At 48.1% G+C, this 21,898-nt stretch overlaps 6 protein-coding genes across 6 annotated transcripts; 3 read left to right on the top strand and 3 right to left on the bottom strand.

Annotated features, from left to right (window-relative positions):
* The first annotated feature begins 1,167 nt into the window (after positions 1-1,167).
* On the top strand, positions 1,168-3,333 carry EV420DRAFT_1550586 (endo-1,6-alpha-mannosidase). Its single transcript, XM_060473450.1, has 14 exons — positions 1,168-1,273; positions 1,323-1,425; positions 1,492-1,651; positions 1,759-1,776; positions 1,828-1,870; positions 1,924-1,976; positions 2,032-2,108; positions 2,167-2,192; positions 2,249-2,292; positions 2,340-2,351; positions 2,399-2,638; positions 2,691-2,803; positions 2,859-2,950; positions 2,999-3,333. Exons 1-14 carry the CDS (start codon positions 1,193-1,195, stop codon positions 3,131-3,133), a joined length of 1,197 nt encoding a protein of 398 aa, XP_060329698.1. The 5' UTR covers positions 1,168-1,192; the 3' UTR covers positions 3,134-3,333.
* A 3,392-nt stretch (positions 3,334-6,725) lies between these two features.
* Positions 6,726-9,152, top strand: EV420DRAFT_1480856 (uncharacterized protein; the record flags this gene model as incomplete). The annotated part of the gene is made up of 5 exons (XM_060469712.1): positions 6,726-6,815; positions 6,875-7,641; positions 7,694-7,948; positions 8,008-8,859; positions 8,912-9,152. 5 exons carry the CDS (start codon positions 6,726-6,728, stop codon positions 9,150-9,152), a joined length of 2,205 nt encoding a protein of 734 aa, XP_060329697.1.
* Positions 9,153-10,080: 928 nt separating this feature from the next.
* EV420DRAFT_523700 (uncharacterized protein) lies at positions 10,081-10,742 on the bottom strand. Its single transcript, XM_060482472.1, has 3 exons — positions 10,628-10,742; positions 10,152-10,577; positions 10,081-10,101 (listed from the first exon to the last, which is right to left on the bottom strand). The coding sequence occupies exons 1-2, from the start codon at positions 10,641-10,643 to the stop codon at positions 10,219-10,221; spliced, it is 375 nt and encodes a 124-aa protein (XP_060329696.1). The 5' UTR covers positions 10,644-10,742; the 3' UTR covers positions 10,081-10,101; positions 10,152-10,218.
* Positions 10,743-12,070: 1,328 nt separating this feature from the next.
* Positions 12,071-14,670, top strand: EV420DRAFT_523676 (uncharacterized protein). The gene is made up of 8 exons (XM_060482471.1): positions 12,071-12,997; positions 13,050-13,166; positions 13,221-13,349; positions 13,403-13,507; positions 13,560-13,679; positions 13,736-14,011; positions 14,064-14,432; positions 14,486-14,670. Exons 1-8 carry the CDS (start codon positions 12,215-12,217, stop codon positions 14,507-14,509), a joined length of 1,923 nt encoding a protein of 640 aa, XP_060329695.1. The 5' UTR covers positions 12,071-12,214; the 3' UTR covers positions 14,510-14,670.
* Positions 14,671-15,955: 1,285 nt separating this feature from the next.
* On the bottom strand, positions 15,956-17,751 carry EV420DRAFT_1550579 (uncharacterized protein). Its single transcript, XM_060473449.1, has 2 exons — positions 16,440-17,751; positions 15,956-16,388 (listed from the first exon to the last, which is right to left on the bottom strand). Exons 1-2 carry the CDS (start codon positions 17,424-17,426, stop codon positions 16,257-16,259), a joined length of 1,119 nt encoding a protein of 372 aa, XP_060329694.1. The 5' UTR covers positions 17,427-17,751; the 3' UTR covers positions 15,956-16,256.
* Positions 17,752-20,292: 2,541 nt separating this feature from the next.
* EV420DRAFT_1217604 (uncharacterized protein) lies at positions 20,293-20,523 on the bottom strand (the record flags this gene model as incomplete). Its single annotated transcript, XM_060466425.1, has 1 exon — positions 20,293-20,523. A coding segment is annotated over one exon (231 nt), but the record flags the coding sequence as incomplete, so codon positions are not given.
* Positions 20,524-21,898: the final 1,375 nt, after the last annotated feature.

Genomic DNA, 21,898 nt, shown 5'->3' with positions numbered 1-21,898 from the left:
ACAGGATTAAGACTGGCCTTGGCGCTGCGGACACGTGGTCTGCTTTTAACCACGATGAGCACACGGCGCCTCCTTGCTATTTAAACTATCAGCTCCGTCTTTCTTTAACTCGCGCTGGCCTCTACGAGAAGAATTCAGAAAAAGCAACGCTACTGACTACCGAGCTATGAAATGCCATGGAATACCTCGACTATGATCTCTGGCTGAACAGAACAGAAAGCGCGGCGCAAATCAGGGAGGTCTTTCGTAGGATCTGTTAGAGTTGAAGTGCCTCGAACAAGACGACTTCACTTTGCTTTTCAGGTTTTTTCTTGTTGTATTGAAACCAGTTTTCGCTCCCCGCAGTATATCTCGTCATTGTCGATGAAATTGCTGGCTGCTGCTAGCAAAAATGATCACGTCGTCTTCAGTGCCGTCGTCAATCGCTGAAACGATTCCATACGTCATCCATCCCTACAGTGGAAGGCTCATTCTGTGTTTAACTCTTCTCCAGATCCATGTTGGGACGACAGAGACGCGTATCAGCAAACACTACCCGTGCTAGCGGAGGCCTTGATCGCGTCTCGATTTCGACCCAGATTCGTTTCGCCTACAGTAATGCTTACGCTGAAAGCTGTGACCGTACGCTCGCTAAATGGACATCTGTTTAGCCTTTCGTTTCACAAATTGTTCCGAGTCGTCCCTGTACATTGAATCGATATCACCGATGCATGCGGTTTGGATGATTCAAGCAAGGCATGTGAGCCATGGTTACCTTCGAACTCTCACCTTTACTCTTTACTGAATACTATGTCCAGATCTCACTTGAGCACATGCTGGTGGATACGGCAATCATGTGATAGTGCAGCTGCATCCAAGCGTTCCAACACTAAAATCGCTATGTGCTTTTCTATTACCTAGTTAAATTGCTAGTTGTTATGCAAGCAGCGAGAAAACAGCACGACTCAAATCGGGGACCTGCCTGTTGGAATAGAAAATACCTGACAACTGTACGGGTAAGCTGCCATCATAGTCGCCATCAGTTACCCTTGTGGTAACATCGCTCGGGAAGCGTATAAATTAAGCATCGTCATTAGGTCCCGGGAATTCATCGCCTCACTATTACTCGCGGTCGGTCTGTTTCATGCTTCACTATAAATTGAAACGCCTCTTGATCTCTTCGCAGCAGGCCGAACCCCATTTTCTTATTGCGATGCTCCAAAATATCTTGTATCTCAGCGCCGCACTGGCTATGGTTCAAGCCCAAGACTTGGGTGTTCCGCTGTCATGGAAAGTACGTGCCAATGTGCGATGACGGTTGCTGGCTCTTAACGTGTTCACAGAACTTTAGCAACTCGCGACCGTACGAGGAGCGCGTATCCATTGGGCAGGCTGCGATCGACACGATTCTACCACAGCTGAACAGTGCTACAGGGGAATTCAGCGGTTAGTGATCCTGAACATCTATCCAATGGTATCCGTTTTGATTTTGATCATCTTGATGTGATCCAGGTAGTAGCGGTGTGCCTGGCATCGGATACTGGCAATCAGGCAATGTCTTTTCTGTAATGGCTATTCAAGACTGGCTCGCGAAAACGACCACGAACAAAGCTCTCGTTGAGGACAACTTGGAACTGGTTTGGGGTTTATGGGATAATTACGATCAGTATGGGTGAGTTTCGTATCGATGTTGGTCTAGCTAATTGGCTCTGATTTTCATACCCTTAGGGTGAGTGCGATATCGTAGACCTAGACGGTTTCGCTGAACAATTGACTCAAGTACAATGACGATGCTATGTAAGTCCTCAAGCATTCGACTTTAGTGAGATTCATGAAGATTTGTACTAGGTGGTGGGCGCAAGCGGCAATATACGCATACAGATCTTACGGCGTATGCAACTTTTCTATCATCTCCAAGAAGCCGCGTTAAGTACCAGAATTTAGAATGACACACTGCTTCAACATGCAATTGACACCTGGACTCACGTCTCAAACTAGTGAGTGATCCTGACTATTCCCCCTTCCTGTTACGGGACCTGATGATTCGACCAGCGTTCTGACCGCTGATCAGGCAAGTGCCGGGACAAGTCCTTACAAGAGTGTTTCGTTAGAAGCGACCTGCGAGGGAAGTGCGTGCTCGATTTTTGCTACTTTCCTCCACTGCAAATTAACGTACTCGTATTCTAGAGTCCATGGCAGGAGGCGCCTTCTGGGTAAGCTATGTCCGGGATCTAGTTTGATGTCAGCCCTTGATGCCTGACTCCGCTAGCGACCGGTCGAGGACGATCCAGGCATGAATTCTATCACAACTGGGTACGCTTTGTGTTTCAACCAATTTTTTTTTCGCTGATGTTTTGTAGGCTCTACGTAACGTAGGTTTTGTCTTATTCAGGGATAGCAAGGCTTAGTAGCTTTCTAGTCTCTCTGCCTTCCTTGCTGATATAACAGGAGACTCTAAGTATACCAACGCAGCGATCCAGAGTGCTAAGTGGATGCAAGCACTCCAGATCAACGAAAATGGTATTCTCTTAGACAGCTTAAACGCACACGACTGTTCACGGAGTGCGGCAAATTGGCTGTTCACTTACAATAGTGGTAAATTTATCGAAGGACTGAGCGTCCTAGCAAATATAACGAACGACGAAACTTGGAGTAACTTGTGAGTCTTCCTGCAGCTCGTCAAGGGATGACTGGAATTCATCTTGGTGCAGATTGGTAAACACTGTGGCGAGTGCAGTAAAGTCGTCGGCGTGGGAAGGAAGCGACGGCATTATTACTGAAGGCGCGAGCCCATCATCGAACAACGATGGGGTTGGGTTCAAAGGTTCGGATATTGATCCAGTGAAACAATCCTTGGCTGATAGCGCATATCTTCGTAGCGATTTTCATACGAGGATTGCTTGAAGCATGGAATCGTAACCCCCTCTACGACGACTTGCGCATCCTGATACATAGCTACGTTGATGTACAGGTAAGTGAATGGTCGATCCATTCTATTCAGGATGCTGATTCGTTCTAGTACAATGCCCTTCTCACACAGGTCGCAAATGGAGGCTCGTATTCGTCGGACTGGCACGGCGCCGCACAGAACTTTACAACTTGGGGCCAGATGGCCGCATTGGATCCCCTAACTGTTGCGATTGCGACCAACTAAAGAGTTTGCCGGCATTCAGAAAAGTTGCAGGGAAACAAGAAAAAAAAAATTACGAGATTTTATTGAGGCTGATATGTATTGTGGACGCTTCTTTATACCCGGTTCAGTAAATATGATCTGACAGTTGCGGATTTACGTGCTTAGGAATTTCCATGGGAGTGGCGAGTCTGCTTCCTCGACACGATCACGTGATTTCACCCTCTTGGCGTTTTAGGGCGCCATCGCCTTTGATATCCTCACCGAGCTTCACCGAAAGAAATTTTTTGGTTCTTGGGTGTATTCTCCGAGTCAAGGTTGTTTGTCGAATTCTCCATGATGCACGATCTTGGCAGCCTCAGATTCTCATTCAGTTTCTTATCCTCAAAATCCCCGGCTTCAAAGATTTCTATTGACACAGCTTCTGCTCTGGAGTCGGCGTCTACAGTAAAGCTTAGACCTATCTTGGGCACTGTTATGCCTCAGTTTCTTGAAGTTCCAGAACTACGATGCTTATCTATCATTCAGATTGTCGTATACCAGAGGAAGAGTAACTGTGTGGTGACTAGAAGTGATCATGCTCCAATATCTCGACAGAGAGTTTATCATGTATAATTTCTCACCAGGAGAAAGCACTTCAACTTTGGCTTAAGAGTCTTCACGGATTGTTGACTTACCATAGGAACGTAGGGTGTGACCGCTGGGTTAGAAATGTGACGGTGCTAAAGGATGTCTCGGTTAAGTGGTTTGATTTCGAAGATTCGTTGGTAGATGGTTGGGTTCGGGGCGGCCTGGTAGTAAAGAGGGAACGGGTTTTCGCTATGAGGAGCCTGGGGGCAGATGAGTACATGAAAAGCCCTCACATCTCACCTTTTGACAAGCCTAACGTTGACGAAGAACACACAGTGAAGAGGACGAGGAGGACGCGACGCTGAAAAGAGAAGGTCATAATACAAAGAAGCCTGCAGTGAGTGTCAAGTTGCGAAGTTCTTCATGATAACGTGTAGTCGTATCAGAACTACATCTAAGTGACATAGTGAGCTTAGAGGTGCCAGTGAAGGGCCTCGAATATGCAACCATTCATGTAGACAATCAGCTCCATCCCGGAATTCGGTGATTTTTTTGGGAACCGTGCGACTGACGGTCGCTTTAGATGTAAAGGCCTTCTTTACACGCCCTCAGAGACCTGAGTCATTGGTAATTTCGAGATGAGAGTAGCAAGTAGATACAGTATGAGGTGCTGAGAAGATCGACAGCTTCAAATGCGCCAAAAAATTTAATGCCCTGTTATTTAAAAATTAATGGTGATGCGAACTGGAGGTTTGAAGCAGAAGTAGTATAAAAATTAACAGCTTCGTACTCCCTTGCAGAATTTAGACCATTGGGCGAAATGCTGAGCTGGGCGTGACTTTACAATGGCGAGGAGGGGCGGATAACGTGCCGACCGGGGTGGCTATGTGCCACGGGAGTTTGCCCGCCACCATCACCGTCGTCCAGCTCAACTTTATCGGTTCCTTTCTTCATTGCGATGTTCTTCATTATCTTTCAGATCACACTCTGTTGTGAATCATTGCAAAATCCTACTCTGGAGTCACGATGAGGGAGGCGAACAGCGTTACAATAGAGTCTTTGAAGTCTGGTATTGCATGTCAGCATTCCGTTTCATTTTCTTGACCATTGGGCGTACTCAATTTATTCGTTAGATACTAGTATCATCGTACGTTACGCTTGAGGAAACATACGGGTACAAGAGTTGCGAGCTGTACTGAGCAACCTCGCGTCACGGCGTTCAAAACCACTTGACAACTGTTGCCTTGACGGATAAACGTTAGCGCGCATAAACGACACAAGAATGCAGGATTTCGCAGACCCACAAATATCGCGCGCAGGCTATCCCTAGTATGGTCATCCTTACAACCGGCATATTCTAATTCACTCGGTAGCTCCACTATTTGCAGGTCAAGAAATGCCAGTCGTGTTTCATTGAAGTCGCACACCAACTCGGGCGGACTCGGCGGTGGAGCAGTTGGGATAACGAGTGCTGTTATTAGTGGTCCTACATGTGCTGGATTAAATGAAGCTGTTGCATGGTTTTGAGGAACGTGGGAACGACTGGGATATCACTCAGTGGTTTGTTATCGATGCCGTTGGAATCCCCAAACAGCAAAATGAACACTTCCCTCTCACGGCCTCTACCACCATCAGCCTGGCGCAGCATGGAGGTCTGTCAAAGTGAGCTATAATGACTCATTTCGATTGGGGTCATTCCTGGGCCTGAATCCTGATACGACGTGTGTAAAAATTTACTACGCCGGTTTCTTTTTTGACGAGCATCTCTTCAAGTGTGTATCAAATTTGAGTCTCTGTTCGCTGACCCTCGCTTCTGTTCAGTAGATGGCAGTTCGATGTCAATCAATATCAGTTGGCTGATTCCATCCCGCCCATCGTCTGAATACTGAGATCGTGTCAACGGTATACTGCGGGCCCCGAACCTCAAGAACGATACGTCGAGATTAAAACTAGTTGGAGGTATGGTCTTCTTGGTCTAGGACCTGCCTTCAGGCTGCCACAGTGACGATTGCTGAGTCAATCCACAGACCACGGACATCTCAGTTCACAGCCTCTGCCACCAAAGGCACCGATTTTATCAAGAAATCCTGCCGTTCTATTGGTAAGTGATGTCAGTATCTGTCGGGATTGTTCTTGAATCCGAAACCAAAGTTACTTCTACTACTAGTTGCACATCGATAGGTGCCGCCTCCAATTTGACTTCATTTGGGCCGAAGGGGCGGTATTCTCATTCGCTCAAGCTGATCGGCGTCCTAGCATGTTACACGGTACAACTACGTCGTCAGTTTCAATGCCGTGTAATTGAACCACATGCTCGAGGATCTGTTGGTACCTTCTCTTATCTGTTGAACCTCGCTTTTTTAGCTCGTGTTTGTCAGCGCGGGAATTTTATTGACTTCGGATGGCCCTGACATTCTTTTCTCGCACAAAACCGAACGCCGTCAAAAGCTTCACTGGCGCTTGATAAGGCTCCTCGTCCCATTGGTGGCCTATAATATGCGAAGCACCTCTTATCAACTTCTCGTTCTTGCTGATGGTGTGTTTTTCCCTTGTTCGCCATCCCGGACACTCACGGTCCTTGCTTTAAGTCAATGTAGAGTAAGATCAGCATCCCACAGCCCAACCTTGTTTTACCCGAAACTCAAAGGCGTGACTGTGTTTGGTGCGCACCTCCAGTGAATGTGCTTGTTGAACAGCCCCTCCGTCTGTTGTGGATCAGTAGGGCGATCTCATCACCGCTGTCTTCTGATTTCGACAATCATTTTATGATAACGCACTGGAACGATAAACCCTTCGGGAACTTCAACATTTAAATACATTGGGCGCTATTTTGGTCGAGAAATACACGCTCCACAATCCGTAAGCGCTTTTTCCCCATGCTTTTAAGTAAAGGATTTACAGTCATTCGGCTTCAGCTTATTGTCACGTCCTAAGAACGAGCGCTTGAACCCGCACTTCGCTGCGCACTCCTTAGAGTATTGGTCTCTGCTACAGTACGTCTTTTCCTTGATCTCTGGGCACACACTCATTAGCCGTCGAATATTAGATGTCATCCAGAGCCGCTTCGGGACGGAGGCGAATACCGGCGAAAAAGACATCTGCGCAGCAAATTCTAAACAACCTGCGAAGACCACCGGTGAGTTACCTTCTCTTCTTTTTTCTTTCTTTTCCTAACATCATTGTTCTCCTGTTCAGGTCGACCTAAGAGTCTCGCCTTTCTATGTGTCCGAAGCAAGTAACCAGTCAGGACATGAGTCTAGTACAGCTTGTCCCACTTTACCCCACAACGAAGAGAGGCCAAATCCATGCTCAAGAGCAGCGTCGCCCTTCCCAACCTACGTTTCACCGTTTCAAGTGGACTCGATTGATCTTACATCGGCTGTTTCGCCTCCACTCCTCCAACGTCAGTCTAAACGCGATACTTTCTATGTCTTGTCCCCTCCGAACAGTACGGAGTCGAACCCAGTGTCGGCCCCTGCACTTGTTCCATCCCTTGTGCGGACCCGCTCAAGTTCTACTTCAAGTGTTGAATCCTTCTCTTCCTTGGACGTCAACGCGCCTGCCTCTTTGTTCACTCTTTCGTGCGAATCACTCGCGCCATCCCCATCCGCATTCGTATTCCCCTCGTCCCGATCTAGGGCGCATCCAAATGCTACTCCTGCTATGGCAAAGGTCGTGATGAAGTCGAAGGCAGAAAAGGTACTGATGTCCGAAGCTGTTGCTGAACGGATTAAAGCTCGGCTGGAACCTGTCCATCAGGCTGGGGACTTTGTATTCCCTTCTTCGAGGTCTCGAGCGCACCCCAGTGCATCGCGTCCAAGGCTTACGAAGCAGCTGAAGAAGAAGTCAAAGACTCTGCAAGCATCTGTGAATGCGAATGATGCCACTCGAAACTTGCCATCTTCTTCGCGCATGGCAGACACGTACCCTTTGGATCCTCATGATCCAATACTTCTAGAGCAGTATGTTTCCTATACCTTGCCACTACTTGTTGTAACGATCTTTTGTATCCAGGGATCGACTAACGACGGATCTGTTGCAAGAATTGATTGGCAGTCCGTCGGTTCACAAGTATGGCGATAATCCGCCGGCTACGGTTCTTGACTTGGGTTGTGGTCAAGGCTATTGGATGCTCCATGCAGCAATTGCTTGGAAGGGCTATGGTACCAAGGTCACCGGGTTTGACATGGTCGATCTTACACATCCATTACATGCTCTGGCGGTGCAGCACGAAATCGTCGACAACACAACCTTCGTCGAGGGCAATTTGTATGTCATGAATCTTGGCCTCCTCAGATTCGTGCTGATGGTGCTCATTATTGTGGCAGTATAACAAGCAAACTACCGTTTCCCAACAACTCCTTCGATCTCGTCCGGATGGCAAATTTAACGTATGCGATACCCTTTGAAAAATGGGATTTCGTCCTTAACGAAGTCTGCCGCGTACTGACTGTCGGAGGCCGACTGGAAATCATTGACGACCATGTATTCTTTCCATATGGTAAACTCCCAGCAATACAGGGCTCCTCTCCCGACCCTAACAGTGATTTGGAGGTGTCTCGAGGGCCTACCATCACTACCGATGAAGAGTCGTACAACACCGAGGCAGATTCAACTATATCACCTAGCAATTCCCAAACTTCAGTTACTTCCACCAGCTCTGATCCCTGGATAGAACAAACAACTGCCACCAAAGAGCTCGAGTCTGTATTCGAGCAGCTGAACAACAGTCAATTTGGGATCCACCTCTCTCCAAGCCAGTTTGTCGTGGAGATGGCACAAAAGATATTTGGGCAGGCGAGGGAACTTCGGACGATACATCTCTTGTTGGCCCCACCGCAGCTGGGTTTCACCGATGAGAGCCACCAGCTGACGCATTCACCTGGGCTTGTGCTCTGGCCATCTACCTTCATCCCACTCCCTCGGACGGAGATCGAAGTCCATGCGCTGAAGCACCCCAGAGTACTTCTATCGCTCAAGTATACGCTCATGGATTTCGCGGGAGAAGAGGTAGAAGATGCGTTGTGGGATTATGAAGGGTTCTTACACGAACGCTTCAACCCGCGTGAAGCCTCTTCTTACGTACCCGAGAGTTCAGACACTGGAAGTACCCTCGATTCAGTTTTCTCTGTTCCATCCATTTCTTCCGAAAGCTGGAGTGACATCCCAGATTATCAATGGTGAGTCGATCCTCTCTTTCTGTGTTCTCGCTTCTCACAATATCTCCTGCAGCGAGCGTCAGCACTACCAATCGCTTTCGGTAGATGATACATCAGATTCGATGTCGTTCATACCGTCAGTAGTAGAAACGGGAGCTCCTAGTATTGTGTCGCTGCCCAGTTTTACGACTCTTCCTCCAGCAGGTTCAGCAGTTCCACCGGAATACTCAAGATACGAGCCAGCTCATGTCCGGACATTTCACATCTACGAGGCGATAAAGATGGGGGAGTCGATGGCTGCCACTGCGAGATGAGGAAGAAGGAATATCAGAAAATTGTATTCATAAGACAATGCGTGCCATTTGTTCAATAGGCGCCAATGATCCGTAAATCTACAATAGCTTCTCTTGGCCACCGTAAATCAAATATGAGAACCTCACGATGATGCAGAAGTACGTTACTAAAGTTGACATCTTCGTGTCCAGATACATACACTAATGATGAAATCAGCTCGGAGTAAGAGATCGGCCTTACGACCAAGTCGGTACTTGTGGAGCACCCAGTGGATAATCATTCTAACATGCCACCAAATTTGATGGCTCTGTTGAATATGGGAAGCATTGGGAACTACGGCGCGAATTTTAGAGCGCTGACCATGTGTATGCGCGCTGAAATACGGGATAAAGATTAGAAGATATGTGTGCTGCGGTTTGAACCTAATATCAGATCGCCTTTACGCGCAAATCGATCCGTCGAGAAAACCCATTCCCAGACATGACTGTTTCTCGTGGTTTATTGAGGCCTGGAGTTTGTGTATTGATGGCGAAGAGGAAGCACAGATAGGACTCGTGACAACCCAAATATGGGCATCACCTTCACGGACTTTCAAATGCGTCTCTGTTGGTATTAGATGATTATATACACGCACACTTGGTCCTAGCTGTTCTTTCCAGATGCGACCTCCCAGAATCCTGGCACCTTACCAATCCTCCACGTGAACTCGGCCTCCCACTCATCTAGCCACACTTCACATGCCGTGCATCTCAGCCTCAGCGTTTCTCGCGCCCTTCTCCACACGCTGCCTCCAATAAGTTTCTCTGGGTGTCCCTCCAGGTCGAATGCGACAGTAGTCCAGACTTCACAGGGATTGGCCATAGGTTTAGCGCCGACTTGGTCTTTCGTGCCTTCCCAGTGACGAGAGAAGGGGTCGCGGTAGCGCAGAGCAACGGAAAGGGTGGATGTCCAGGAGCGGTGATATAAGATCTTTAGTTCGTGAGTAATGGTTACTGCTGAAAAAGAACCAAATATCTTACCCAAGGCGCGAGATACGCACTGTCCAGTGACTGTATGATTTCTTCAGCAGAAAGAGCAATGGTTTGCTTAGCTGCATCGTCCACGAGTGAACGGCCTTTTCATTTGAGCGCGGCGTTGAGGATTGGAAGCGAGTGAGCAGGTATCAAAGAGCAAAGCGCGTTCTTGCAGGAGCTGCTGGCAGCGTAGACTCGATACTTGTGGGCCGCCTCTGCAAGCGGGAGAAGAACAGGAAATGTAAAGCTCGGCAAGGTCCGGCTGTGGTTGGTTATACAGGAATTGGAGTAAAAGTTCGAGTATCCTGGACGATTCAGGAAGAGGGTCGTCTTGAAGAGGGATATGAGAGTTGAGCGTGATGTTGATGCGGTGTAGCCGAAAGTGGATGCCGTCGGATGAGTATACGGACGTGTCGGCGTCTGGGTACGAGACTGTCGGTGGATTAGACTCTGTCGATGCGACGGGCGGTCGGTATACTCACATCTGGATGAGCTCATCGAGGTGAGGTAGGTATCAAATATTCAAGTTGCCGGACTCCAACACAGCCACTGTCTCTTTTCTACGATTCGGGAGAATTTTTTTTGCCAAAATTTTTGTGTTCTGGGTATATGACGATGAACATCTCTGCCTTAGCCTTTGCCTGACAACCGGCAATACTCGTCCTGTCGTTTTTACGAGCGGTGCCTACGTGTACAATGTACACCGTGATTCGGGAACCAATTGTTTCATCAATCTCACAGAAAGTCATTCTGTCGGGGATCACTTGCTGTTTTCGTAATCAGCTTCGGTGCATCTCTTCACGAGCCGAACAGCCATTTCTTTGCGGTCTTCGCTCGAGAATACTAGCAGAATTAGACATGAGAGGTGTACGGTTGTGAGGAATTCTGGTTGGAGGGATTTTTACGAAGGTGGGTATTTCAGCATTCAAACTCACAATCGTCTTGCTTATCGCATTTTTTGTGCAGGCGGTCTGACTATCGAGGATGGCGTGCACAGGAAAGTCTTTTGGCCAAAGGAAGAGCCCTTCCTGATGATGATATGTTCAAAATATTAAATCAACCTTCGCTTTTCTTTTCCTCTAACGCGTATGGCAACGAGCAGTCTGCCTTTGTCTGGAAATTCAACCGCTGAGCGTTTCGTTTCTGCAGGTGGCCGATACCTACCTTTACATGCTCAGAAATGCACAGTCGTTTCATTAATGCTTCCGGAAGAGATTTTGCAAGACCCTATCTGACGATAGGATCTCTGTGATAACCTTCCGAGCATCCTTTACCCAATCACAGATCGTTTTGATTCCTTATCAAAACGTATCTGCGAAATTTGGCATCAATGGTATGTTGTTGAAGGTAAATAATAGGGAACTTGAAATGGTGAGCTTTGCGATATGCATACGAACGTTCTTACTCACCGTGTTTCTCGCACAGTTCTTCTCTGGCTAAAGGGGATAACAACAGTCTTTGTGCAAGCCATTCTTAACAGCGACCGGGGATGTTCAAAAGTGCATATCTGATATTTATCGTGGTTTTGGTTTTTTAACACAACGGATTTTCTGGTTCAGTCCAGATGCATGGGAACCACCATGATTTGAACGTTCCGAACAAAGGATTCCATTATGGCCTCGAACATGAGTAGTACTTCGAAGGAGCAATCAGCTAGGCCACGTCAGTACGGCGTAGATGCAATGGCAGTCTCCTTCCCAACGGACAACGAACGCGCCGCCAGACGATATTGGGCTCATCGACGAAACGCCTGGGAAATTATTCTATCGATTTTATACTAAAACGCCTTGGCCCAACTTCAGAATGTAATTATGCCGTGACGGGATCCGAATCATCTGAATCCCACCACTGACACGTCCGACTCGTGTCGTTCTTTCAAGCGTCCAGATTCTACCTTCCCTTCCACCACCCGCTCTTCACCAGACTACTATTCTGCTCTCTAGGACGCGTGGTATCCCTTGACGCGTCAGTCACGCAAAGCAGCCGACGATCGAGGAAAGATCGGGGGGTATAAAACCAGGCATGGTTCAGGAAATCCAACATTATAAATCTTTTCACCAACCACTACCATGGTTTTCAACTCGGCACTCTTATTAAGCGTCGTCATACTCTTTCTGGTCTCCCTGTACAAGGCATCCATTTCCGCCTCTGACGTAAGTTGGGGGTGGGTCGGACCCTCTGTCCTGAAGGATGTTCCTCTCCCCCAAATCGTGGTCGCCGATGTCATCACGCCAGTGGTCTTCGAGACCATGGATCCGGTTACACTTCCCGCCGAACCATCCTCGACGCCAATTTCGATGGAACCTACGGATTACCCGTATTACGAGACGTTCTTCCAGCCGCCTCCTCCTGGTATCCCGCCTAATGTCACACGGTCTCTGTCGAGCAGGCGGATCCTCAAGGCGTGCTCACTGTCGGTTTTCTTGTCAGCTCTTTCTGCCATCGGCGTGGTCTTCAAGCGGGTGTTCAAGCCATCCCACGGTCATCACTCTGCGTCTACTTCGGTGTCTAAGGTGTTGCGTTCTGCCGTCTCCGGTTCAAGTGCAAGAACATTGTTCCTTGCCCTCATCTTCGTTGTCACGGTTACCATTACGCTGGGTCTGTTGATCGTCCAAAGCCTCGTCTCTGAGAGCGATGCGGCTACGTTCAACGTCCTCTGGATTGTTCTGTTTGTCCATGTAGGAATGACGGGAATCTACGTCTTAGTTTCTGCTCTGTGGGACATATTGGAGAGATGCATGGGAATTGAAGAAAGCGTAATTGGCCAAGGCGAGGTTGCTGCCGCGGAGGATATATCGGTAAGGGACCACGGAGAACGGGACATAGGTTCACTGACGGTTTCAAACCTTCAGGTGAGTGTCGTATACCATGAAATAACCCGCATTTATTCAGTGTTCCTTTCAGGCATTAACGAATATGGCGCCCCTACCTTCAGAGAGCTTTGCGCGCAGTAGCAGTAGCATGTACATGTCAACAAGGTCGACTGATGGCGAACACACATTCGGAATACCCGAAGCCCAGGTAAGCACCGCCATTTAGTGCTTTTCATGTACCGACTGACTTTACATGCGAAAGGCTACCTCCTCCACTGGCAACACACCTTCAGAACAGAACGGCGGATACCGTATGACCGTTGGTGAATCGGGCATAAGGTCTGATATTCCAGATTGCTTGAAATCAGCCATTCCCTCGGAGAGCTCGGATGTGAGTACCACCCAGAATACATGTCCAACGGTCACTGATATTTGTCTTTTCAGCACGTATCCCGGGATTTATATACATCAGTCCACTCTTCGATAGGTCGAACTCCCCTGTTCGACAAACTCCGCCGGGACCTTGCCGGGTTCGAAGAGGACCTCGAGGTGAGTTTCAGACTGGTTTCTATTGCTGAACGTGCTAATGGATACCTTGTAGACTGTGTCATTCTTAATACCATTGTTATCGGTGGCCGATGGTCAGAAAAATATCCCGGAAGTGCCCTCGACAAGTTCGAGTGTGCCCACAGTCGTTCAAGAACCGGAAGAAACAATCTCGGTGAGCATCGCCAAATGGCTGTCTTGATACACCTTCTGATAGGTGATATTGTGTAGAACTTGCCCATGGGTTACTCATTGCCTGAGCGGCCGACGAACCCTGTTCTGCGAGGTTCGTCTTCAGAGTCATCCGGTGGTGATGACGAGGAGATATCCACGGCACGCCCAATGGAGCGGCCAACAAATCCAATGCTTCGGGACTTGTCATCCTCAGACGGATGCATTGATGAGAACATGGTGGTTGCATCGGCGGGCACGCCTGTACCCTTGCCCTCCTTAATTCCGAATGTCTCCCAGCAACTCGGAAACAAGGATCAGGAGGTGGAGGAAACGGTGAGCATCGTCACTTGATTAATGAGATACACCTTCTGATGGGTATGAAAAGGTCATGGATCGCCCATTGGAGCGGCGATCGAACCCAGTCCTGGGGTCGACATCTGAGGCGCTGGCGGTGACGACTGTTCGTCGGCCTGTGCCTCCAGCGCCGTCCCGGATCCGAGTCCCCTCTCAGCGAAAGGCGATAATTTCTGTTGCCCCGGTTCAGAGGAGCGGACGATCCCACACCCCGAAACCGACCTGCTCTCGCATTCCGATTCCCGGGAGGGTGCAGCGACCGGGAAAGGCTTTACCTCCATCTCTCCCCTCGCTGCGTCCCAGCGAGCGAACCGCCATACCCTGTTGTTCCCCCTTCATTGCGCCTACTACGTGCCAGCGGGACGAAAGCGGCACTGCCGCCCGCCGAGCACGTCGCTACGTGAGCTTTCATTCCGGTCAATTGTATTTTCATTGTTCTGACTCTATTCCCAGATCTCTTGTCCCAAAAATCCTTGATGAACTCACTGCCGTGATACACCAACGAATGCTTGAAGATGACGAGGATATTGACTAAACAAACTATTCAATACTACGTCGTAACATTGGGATTCTTTAGGGACGATCAGCGGTGCATTGGGGTCGACGGGCTCTGGTGCATGCAGCTGGTCACCGGAGGAGGGCTGGTTCGCTGACGAGCTTACCAGTCCTTCCTCTATCCCTGGCATGCGAGGAACCTTGGAGACGGTGTGGTCGACGGGCTATCACTGTTCTCTGAGGGGCCTCGGAAGACGGTTGGCTGCCGACGGGTAGTTGACTAGTCCTGTTCTGCCTTTCCCAATGCTTTGCGTTGACAACAAACTATTGCATCCTATGATATCCTCGTCGTCTCCTGTGTCTCGTCGGTTCTCGGTCTCATCGTTATCCCTGGGAAATTCGTTTCGAACATTCGCGCGCGTGCTCGTATCTTACGATATCTGTATATCATCTTTTTCTCGACGTGCATATCTCTTCGTCGACATCCTACCTCACCCTAGGCTATCATTATCCATATCTATTGCGTTGATCCTTCTAGACCCTGCACATTCGTCCTTTGGCGTCGATCCTCAGCCTATCATCATCGCTATCGATCACTTCTATTCTCTATATACCTTTATTTTCGACGAGCATATCTCTTGTCGACATCCTACATCTCCGCATCCTATCTTTATTCATATCTATTTCGATACTTTTGTCCATTGGCGCCTATCTTCAGCCTACCATCATCCCTATTTATCACTTCTATTCTACCTTTTCGACATGCATATCTCTTCGTCGACATCCTACACCCCCAGCCTATCCTGGTTCATATCTATCGTTTCGATGCTTTCGGGCTCGAATAACATCCTTCGGCGTCTATCGTCAGTCTATGATCATCATCGCTATTTCTCGCTTCTACTATTCCCTCTCTACCTCGTTTATATCTATCTAGATCTCGTGGTCTTCTCTGGGCATTTCTGGGACATCCTATAACCTTGCGAACTTGCATATCTCTGATTCGAGGACAGGTTATCTTTATTCCTATTTAACATCTCTCCGGGTTTCTTGGAATTTTTTTTCGGTGTTTGTATATTTGTGGGTTTTGGGAATTTTATCGTTTTTTGGAGATGTCTACCCCAATTGTGACTGAATTTGAGCTTAACTTTTAGCGCTTCTTCTGGGTAAGTAGTAGCACCTGAGTAATTGACCCTTCGCTTTGGTACTATAACCGCCGTTTTCTTTCTTCGCTGCTAACTCGTTCCCTCGGTGATGTATGAGGCTGATTACTCCACAGATATTTCGCTGCTACGTCCACTCAATGTAAACAACAAGACACTAACTATAGTTTTCTCGGAATGCCCGTGAAAAATGAATTAAACCTATCTCTTGTATTTACGAGTTGTCGGTTGGTATTCGGAATGGACGAGCTTATACGATACGTCCACCAGTAATATCATCGTTCGTGAGTAAAACCTTTTGACTTGAACAGTATTTGACGTCGTAGAGAACTCGTCATGATTTCTAAATTCTGTAGATATGTCAGCTCTCGAAGTAAGAGTGTTGGTTAATATTTAATAAGGAATTATGTATAGTTGCGATAGAGCCGTAATTAATAGAACATGGATACATGCACAGTACTGAATATACAAGAAAGCAATTGAACATGATAGCAAAGACCGATAGCGATGGATAACACGAAAGCAAATGACAGCAACGAACATGAGAGAAAAGATGAAAAAAAGATGACTTAGACTGCGTTAGCGGCAGCTGTAGGACGCTGACAACTTTCTAGCCTCCTCTCAAGCTCACGCACGCGAGCTTCTGCCTGCCGTAAAGCGGCTTCAGCCTCACGACGAGCTTCTTCTGGAGCATGAAGTGCCTGAATGTATCATCAGAAAGTCGCGTTCGTTCGAAAAGTCGTGATTGTCACCTGTTTCAATTCAGCCCACTCCTGGTCCTCCGTAAACTTCTCCATCTCCCACTGGGCCTTGATCGTCTCTGGGGACCTTACCGCATTCACCGACTTGCCCCTCCCTAAAACCAGCCTGTTCCCATACCCTGTTAACCGATGTGAGCATTGGCGTTTAGCCAGTTCCGAGTCGTACATGTACACCCGCGGCTGTACCGCCATCTCAAGGACCCTCCAAATGGTGTAGGCGTACCAATAACACTGAGCGAAAATCAAGTGGTATTGTGGTGTGTTACTCGAAGTAGTTCGAAGAAGGTGCGCGAAACGTTCGAGAGTGACATTCTCTGAGCGTGAGAGGTCCATCGTCATGAGAACGTCAAACTCTCCTGCACAGGATACAACGTCGCCCCTCCTGGGTAAGATGATGAGCCTGTCGAGAGCGTCGGGAGGATCGCCCTTGGTGGTTATCTTGACTTTGGCGATAGAGCGATGAGCACGACTCGGAGTATCCCATGTTGGAGCAGCGGGTAAGACTCTAGGCATCGAGGCCGTCGTTGACAACGTTAAGGACGCGGCGGAAGATGATGTGGATGAATCGGAAGAGTCGGTCTCTTCCATGCCGGCCATTTCCTGGTCCTGGTGCCTAACCAAATCAGCCAGGAGTTCATCCTTTCTGTACTTCTTTGTATCGTCATTCAACCGGTCCACCATCAGATACGCCGGCCGTCGAGCTCCCACCAATTCCTTCAACGTCACGAGCAGGAACTCGTGCTCCCCGGGACTGTCCTGGCTGAAGCGACATTTACAGTACTCAACTTGGGTGAGAACTATGTTTCTGAGGCCGTGGTCGAGGAAATGGTAATTCTCTTTGAGAGAGCTGAGAAGAGACGACGCATTGGTTACGTCCTTGGTCCGTGAAAAGACACGCATCTCGTCGCTGTGCTGGGGTGGCATAACGAAGCGCAGAAGGGAATGGAAGAGCTGGGAGAGCCACAGAAATGGGATCATGTCGCTGCGTCGTCCTTATAGCAGAGGCAGAAGCAGCGAGCGTTACTGTTGCTGGTAGTCAGCATGAGGCAGGTTCGAGTTAAGCTTGGTTCTGTTCCCACGCGCATTCGGGTTTGATCCACCAGTACTTGTTTACAAAATCTTGAAGCGGAGACTTTGAACCCATCGTTTGGTTCATCGACAAAAGGTACCAGAAAAATTCCTACCTCCACTGGCGGCATCGTTTACGTTCCCACGCTTAAATCCAGCAATGTGAAGCTGAAAGGGCATTCAATACATGGACCTGCAGCTGATTCGCTGCCAGTATTTTCATAGAATCGTCTCGACTCCTTTGATTTATGAACAAAGGAACTTGCTTTCGGCCTTCGATATAATATGAACGGTGATCAAGTAATCCCGGTATACGCAAGACGCAAGATTGAGTGAAGTCACGATGTAGAATCAGTATATCGATGGAAGCGAGAACAAGGTAGCTCCTGCGTGCTGCAAGGTTTCTGAGAAGCTTAGTCCATAATTGTTCTTGAGACTTCCACCCGGTCAGTTTAATTATGTGGGGCCAAACTGTGCGCCAAAGGCAGACTTCCTCGTGAGACGGAGTACTGAGCCACTGGCATACTGGACAGACTGAGCGCCTAGGACGAGGACAAGCACCTAAGACAGGAAGTTCAAGGAAGAGAGTTTAGACATGCATGGGTCGTCCGAGTAGCTAATATTGAGCTATCTCTTCTTTGATGTTGGTGAAGGAAGGGAAATAGTAGGAGAAAGAGGCCCGAGGATGCACTCAACGGAGACGAGTGGATCTTTGGAGTACGGTACCCACTCCCCGTATAGGGTCTTCTATTTCAAACCACGAAGTTCCAAAGCCCTGAGTGATAACCGGGACCAGTGAAATTTAGTTGAAAATAGACTTGACAGTATAGAAGGAGAGCTATCGAGATATCAGTTCAAGATGATGATTAGAGATCGATAAGGTTTTGTGCAACTGTTAAGGCCAATCAGATCTTTAAAGATCAAGGCGTAGGTTGTCTGAATAAATACTCAAACGATTTCTGTGCGTTTCTGTGACTTAACAAGGCAGTGTTTAGCTATGAAGAATAACTGAGCTCGGTGTTTTCTATAGTGAAGAGAAATGATCCGATAGCCTGAGACCAAGTAGGACTACTACCTCGTACTATTCAATAGTACATTACCGACTGCGCCAAGTTAACGGTCAATGAAAAGTACGTCCTCAGTGATATGGGTGAAGTGCCATGAGTAGTGAGAATAGAGTATGTAAGGGGATGTGATACGAATCTAATTCTGAAGTCAATGAAGCCTCACCTCATTGTGGCGGCAGCTTGATAGGCACACCGCACTATGGCAGCACTGGTAAGCGCCCACCAAAGCTCATCCCTGATATCCACCCTGTGCCGACGGCGAAAACACCATTGTCGCCTTGGAGGAACAGGGGAGAATTCTGAGGTGGCGAATTAGAACACTGGAGTGGCGGTGAGACTCTGAAGGCTGAAGGAGGAAGAGAGCGTACTTACTTTACTGTCACTACGGATGAGCGGCTCTAGTTTTGGATGGCGCGTACACAAAACGAGACTTGAACATGCTGCAAGAGTAATATGAGGTTCGTGTCCCAGATGCTGCGTAGTGTCATGAATGAGAAACCGTTAGCAAAGAATCATGGCTAGAATACGAAAGAGCTGTCGTTAGACGTGATCTATTTTAAGTCTCAATGTCATGAAAACAAAACCGGAAGCGCGCGCTTAAATACTCACGTATGTTTAGCCACCTCTTTGGTTCCAGTCAACGAGAGAGAGGCGCGAAGCACGCACCAAGCGTCAGGCACCGAGAAGAGTAGATAAAAAAGTTTTCCTGACCCTTGGACAACGGATCTATCGGCACAAGCCCGTAATGGTGGTCTGTTCGATGACGCATAAAGCACTGTCGAAGGAAAAAAAAAGTTGATTAGTGGTCGACTTCTCAGCTACGACGACTACTGACACATACTTTCCGTCTCGGTGACATAAGTGCCATCAACGTTCGGAACAGGCAAAACTGCAAGTACTTGAGCTCAGCTGTCCCATGCTGATACTGGTCATACTGTGAAAAAACTATAAGACGGTGTGGCGTCAATTGAATGCCTTTACCGAATCGAAGAAACAGCACATAAACCTCATTGTTGCAGAACTGGCGATATCGACGTGCCGGAGTGTCCGGTGGCACTGGTTCTGTAAGGAAAATTTAATCGCTACGCGGTAGGCTCAAGCACAGGCCTCATAGGGTCTTCTCAGGGAGTAAACGCTCGTGTCTGACGATTTTTATAGTGTCACAGGCATAGCTTCATTTAGTATACCTCCCGGAAAACCAATCTTGACGGCAGTAACTCAGACGTCGTACATTTCATCTAGCAGACCCTGACATTATGAGGCTCGGGTTATGTAGCAGGAGCTAGTAAAACACTCACCCTAGGCTAGCGCTCTGAGTGAATTCGTACATATGGATAAGCCTTGCCAATTGTAGTCTTATTTCGTCATAGCAAAATGCTTCTCTATCACAGAGACTCAAGATTCCGGAGGCGTTTAGACAGCGACGGTGTCCATGGCCGAGATCGGGATCGAGCGCAAAGCCGCATTAAAGGAAAAGATTCAGCCATTGTGGATTTGTGTATAATATAGCCATTAACTGAGGCGCTGAGCATTCAGTGACGAGAGACGGGGTTGCGATGGCGCGGGTGGCAGAGAGAATGGACATCCAAGAGCAGTGGTATAAGATCTGTAGTACATGGATAATGAATTAATGATTGTTGATCAAAAAGGATTACTGACCAAAGGCGCCAGGTATGAACTATCCAACGGCTGTACAACTTCTTCAGAGCGATGGTATGCTTAGCTGCCTCGTCCACGAGTGAACGATCCTTCCATTCGAATGCGGCGCCGAGAACTGTAAGCAAGTGAGCAGGTATCAAAGGGCGAACCGCGTTCTTGCAGGGACTAAAGGTAGCATAGACTTGATATGTGTGAGCCGCCTCGGCAAGCAGGAGAAGACCAGGAAAAGTAAGCTCGGCAAGGTCCGGCTGTGGCTCGTTATACAGGAGCTGGAACAAAAGTTAGAGTGTCCTGGACGATTCAGGAAGAGGGTCGTCTTGAAGGAGGTGAAATTGAGGGTGATGCCGTGTAGCCGGAAGCGGATGCCGTCGGACGAGTATATGGACGTGTCGGCGTCTGGGTACGAGACTATTGGCGAATTAGACTCTGTCGATACGACAGGAAGTCGGTACGCTCATACCTGGACGAACTCATCGAGGTTGGTGGTCGCCGGATAGTGAAAGAACCGGCTATCAAAGTTGGAAGTTGCCGGATTTGCAACACAGCCACTGAGACTGTCCTTTTTGTTCTTTCGTCTTTTTCGCGCAGTCGCCCACCTTTATTTGGATTTTCAGCAATCCAAAGGCTTTTGGAAGGGGCTGGTGCTGTTACGCTCGATATCTCACTTCCGTTCTCTCCCTCTTGGCCTATCACTACGAAAATTCTGCGTTGTTCTGCTAATCGGATTGTTCGTCCTTTCATGGAGATTTGTCTCTCTCCGACACATGAGCACCCGGGAATCAAAGATGCCTATATGCATCTTTCGATTAACTTACCAGTCGTCTCATCCAGGCCCTCCAGAAGGGCCGCCAAACTTGGTCGCGTAAATTCATGGAAATTAGGCCTCCAATATTTGGGTAGTCTCTCGGGCAAAGCTCTTCGGCCGAGGCTGCCCATTAGGCTGCCAGGTCCACTTTCAAAATCGTCTTTTTTACCAACCTTTGCCAACTTCGGTGCTCTACGGAAGGATCGGGCGAGGGAGGAATTTTGTTTTATTAGTGGTAGGTGAGGAAATTTGGGCAGGGAGTGACTCTTATGATTTTTGTCTCAGTTTCCACTATCTACAGTGTTGACCCTGTTCATTAGAGCTATGCTTGACCTTCCTACTCGCGGCCGCTGAGTTATGCTGGCTTCGTACTGAGTTTGGCAGCTTCTACCTTTTCTTTTGTGATCTCGATGTCCAAGAGCTTTGTAGAAATTGACGTCGATGGTAAATGTTGGGGATATTTTATGGTGGGTCTTGCGCTATGTATCCGAAGACTCTTCTTGCTGACTGTATTCCTTAGGCAGGTAGCTAAGCTACAGGGAATAACCAGTGGATCAAGTATAGAGCGCTGCCTTGAACAACGATTGGAAATATATTTGACAGTGTAAGTGTAGTTCTAATATTTATAATGCATTTTCACAGTACTAATTTGCTGGTCGAACATACAGTTCCACAGAACAGCCGTGGCTTGAATGTCCTGAACGAATAAATCCATTATGGCGTTGAATAACACAGGTAGTATTTCGACGGAGCTTGGCCTACATGCACCTTTGCACGCCAGCACGGTATCGGAGCAACAAGAGTCTCCTTCGCAAAGGCGGTCAATGCGCCGCCTGGCGATATTCCGCTCA

Source organism: Desarmillaria tabescens (genome assembly GCF_030435595.1).
Source record: "Desarmillaria tabescens strain CCBAS 213 chromosome Unknown EV420scaffold_22, whole genome shotgun sequence".
NCBI classification, from domain to species: domain Eukaryota; kingdom Fungi; phylum Basidiomycota; class Agaricomycetes; order Agaricales; family Physalacriaceae; genus Desarmillaria; species Desarmillaria tabescens.
The sequence above is the reverse complement of the archived record's forward strand: the minus strand, read 5'-3'. Positions and strand labels throughout refer to the sequence as shown.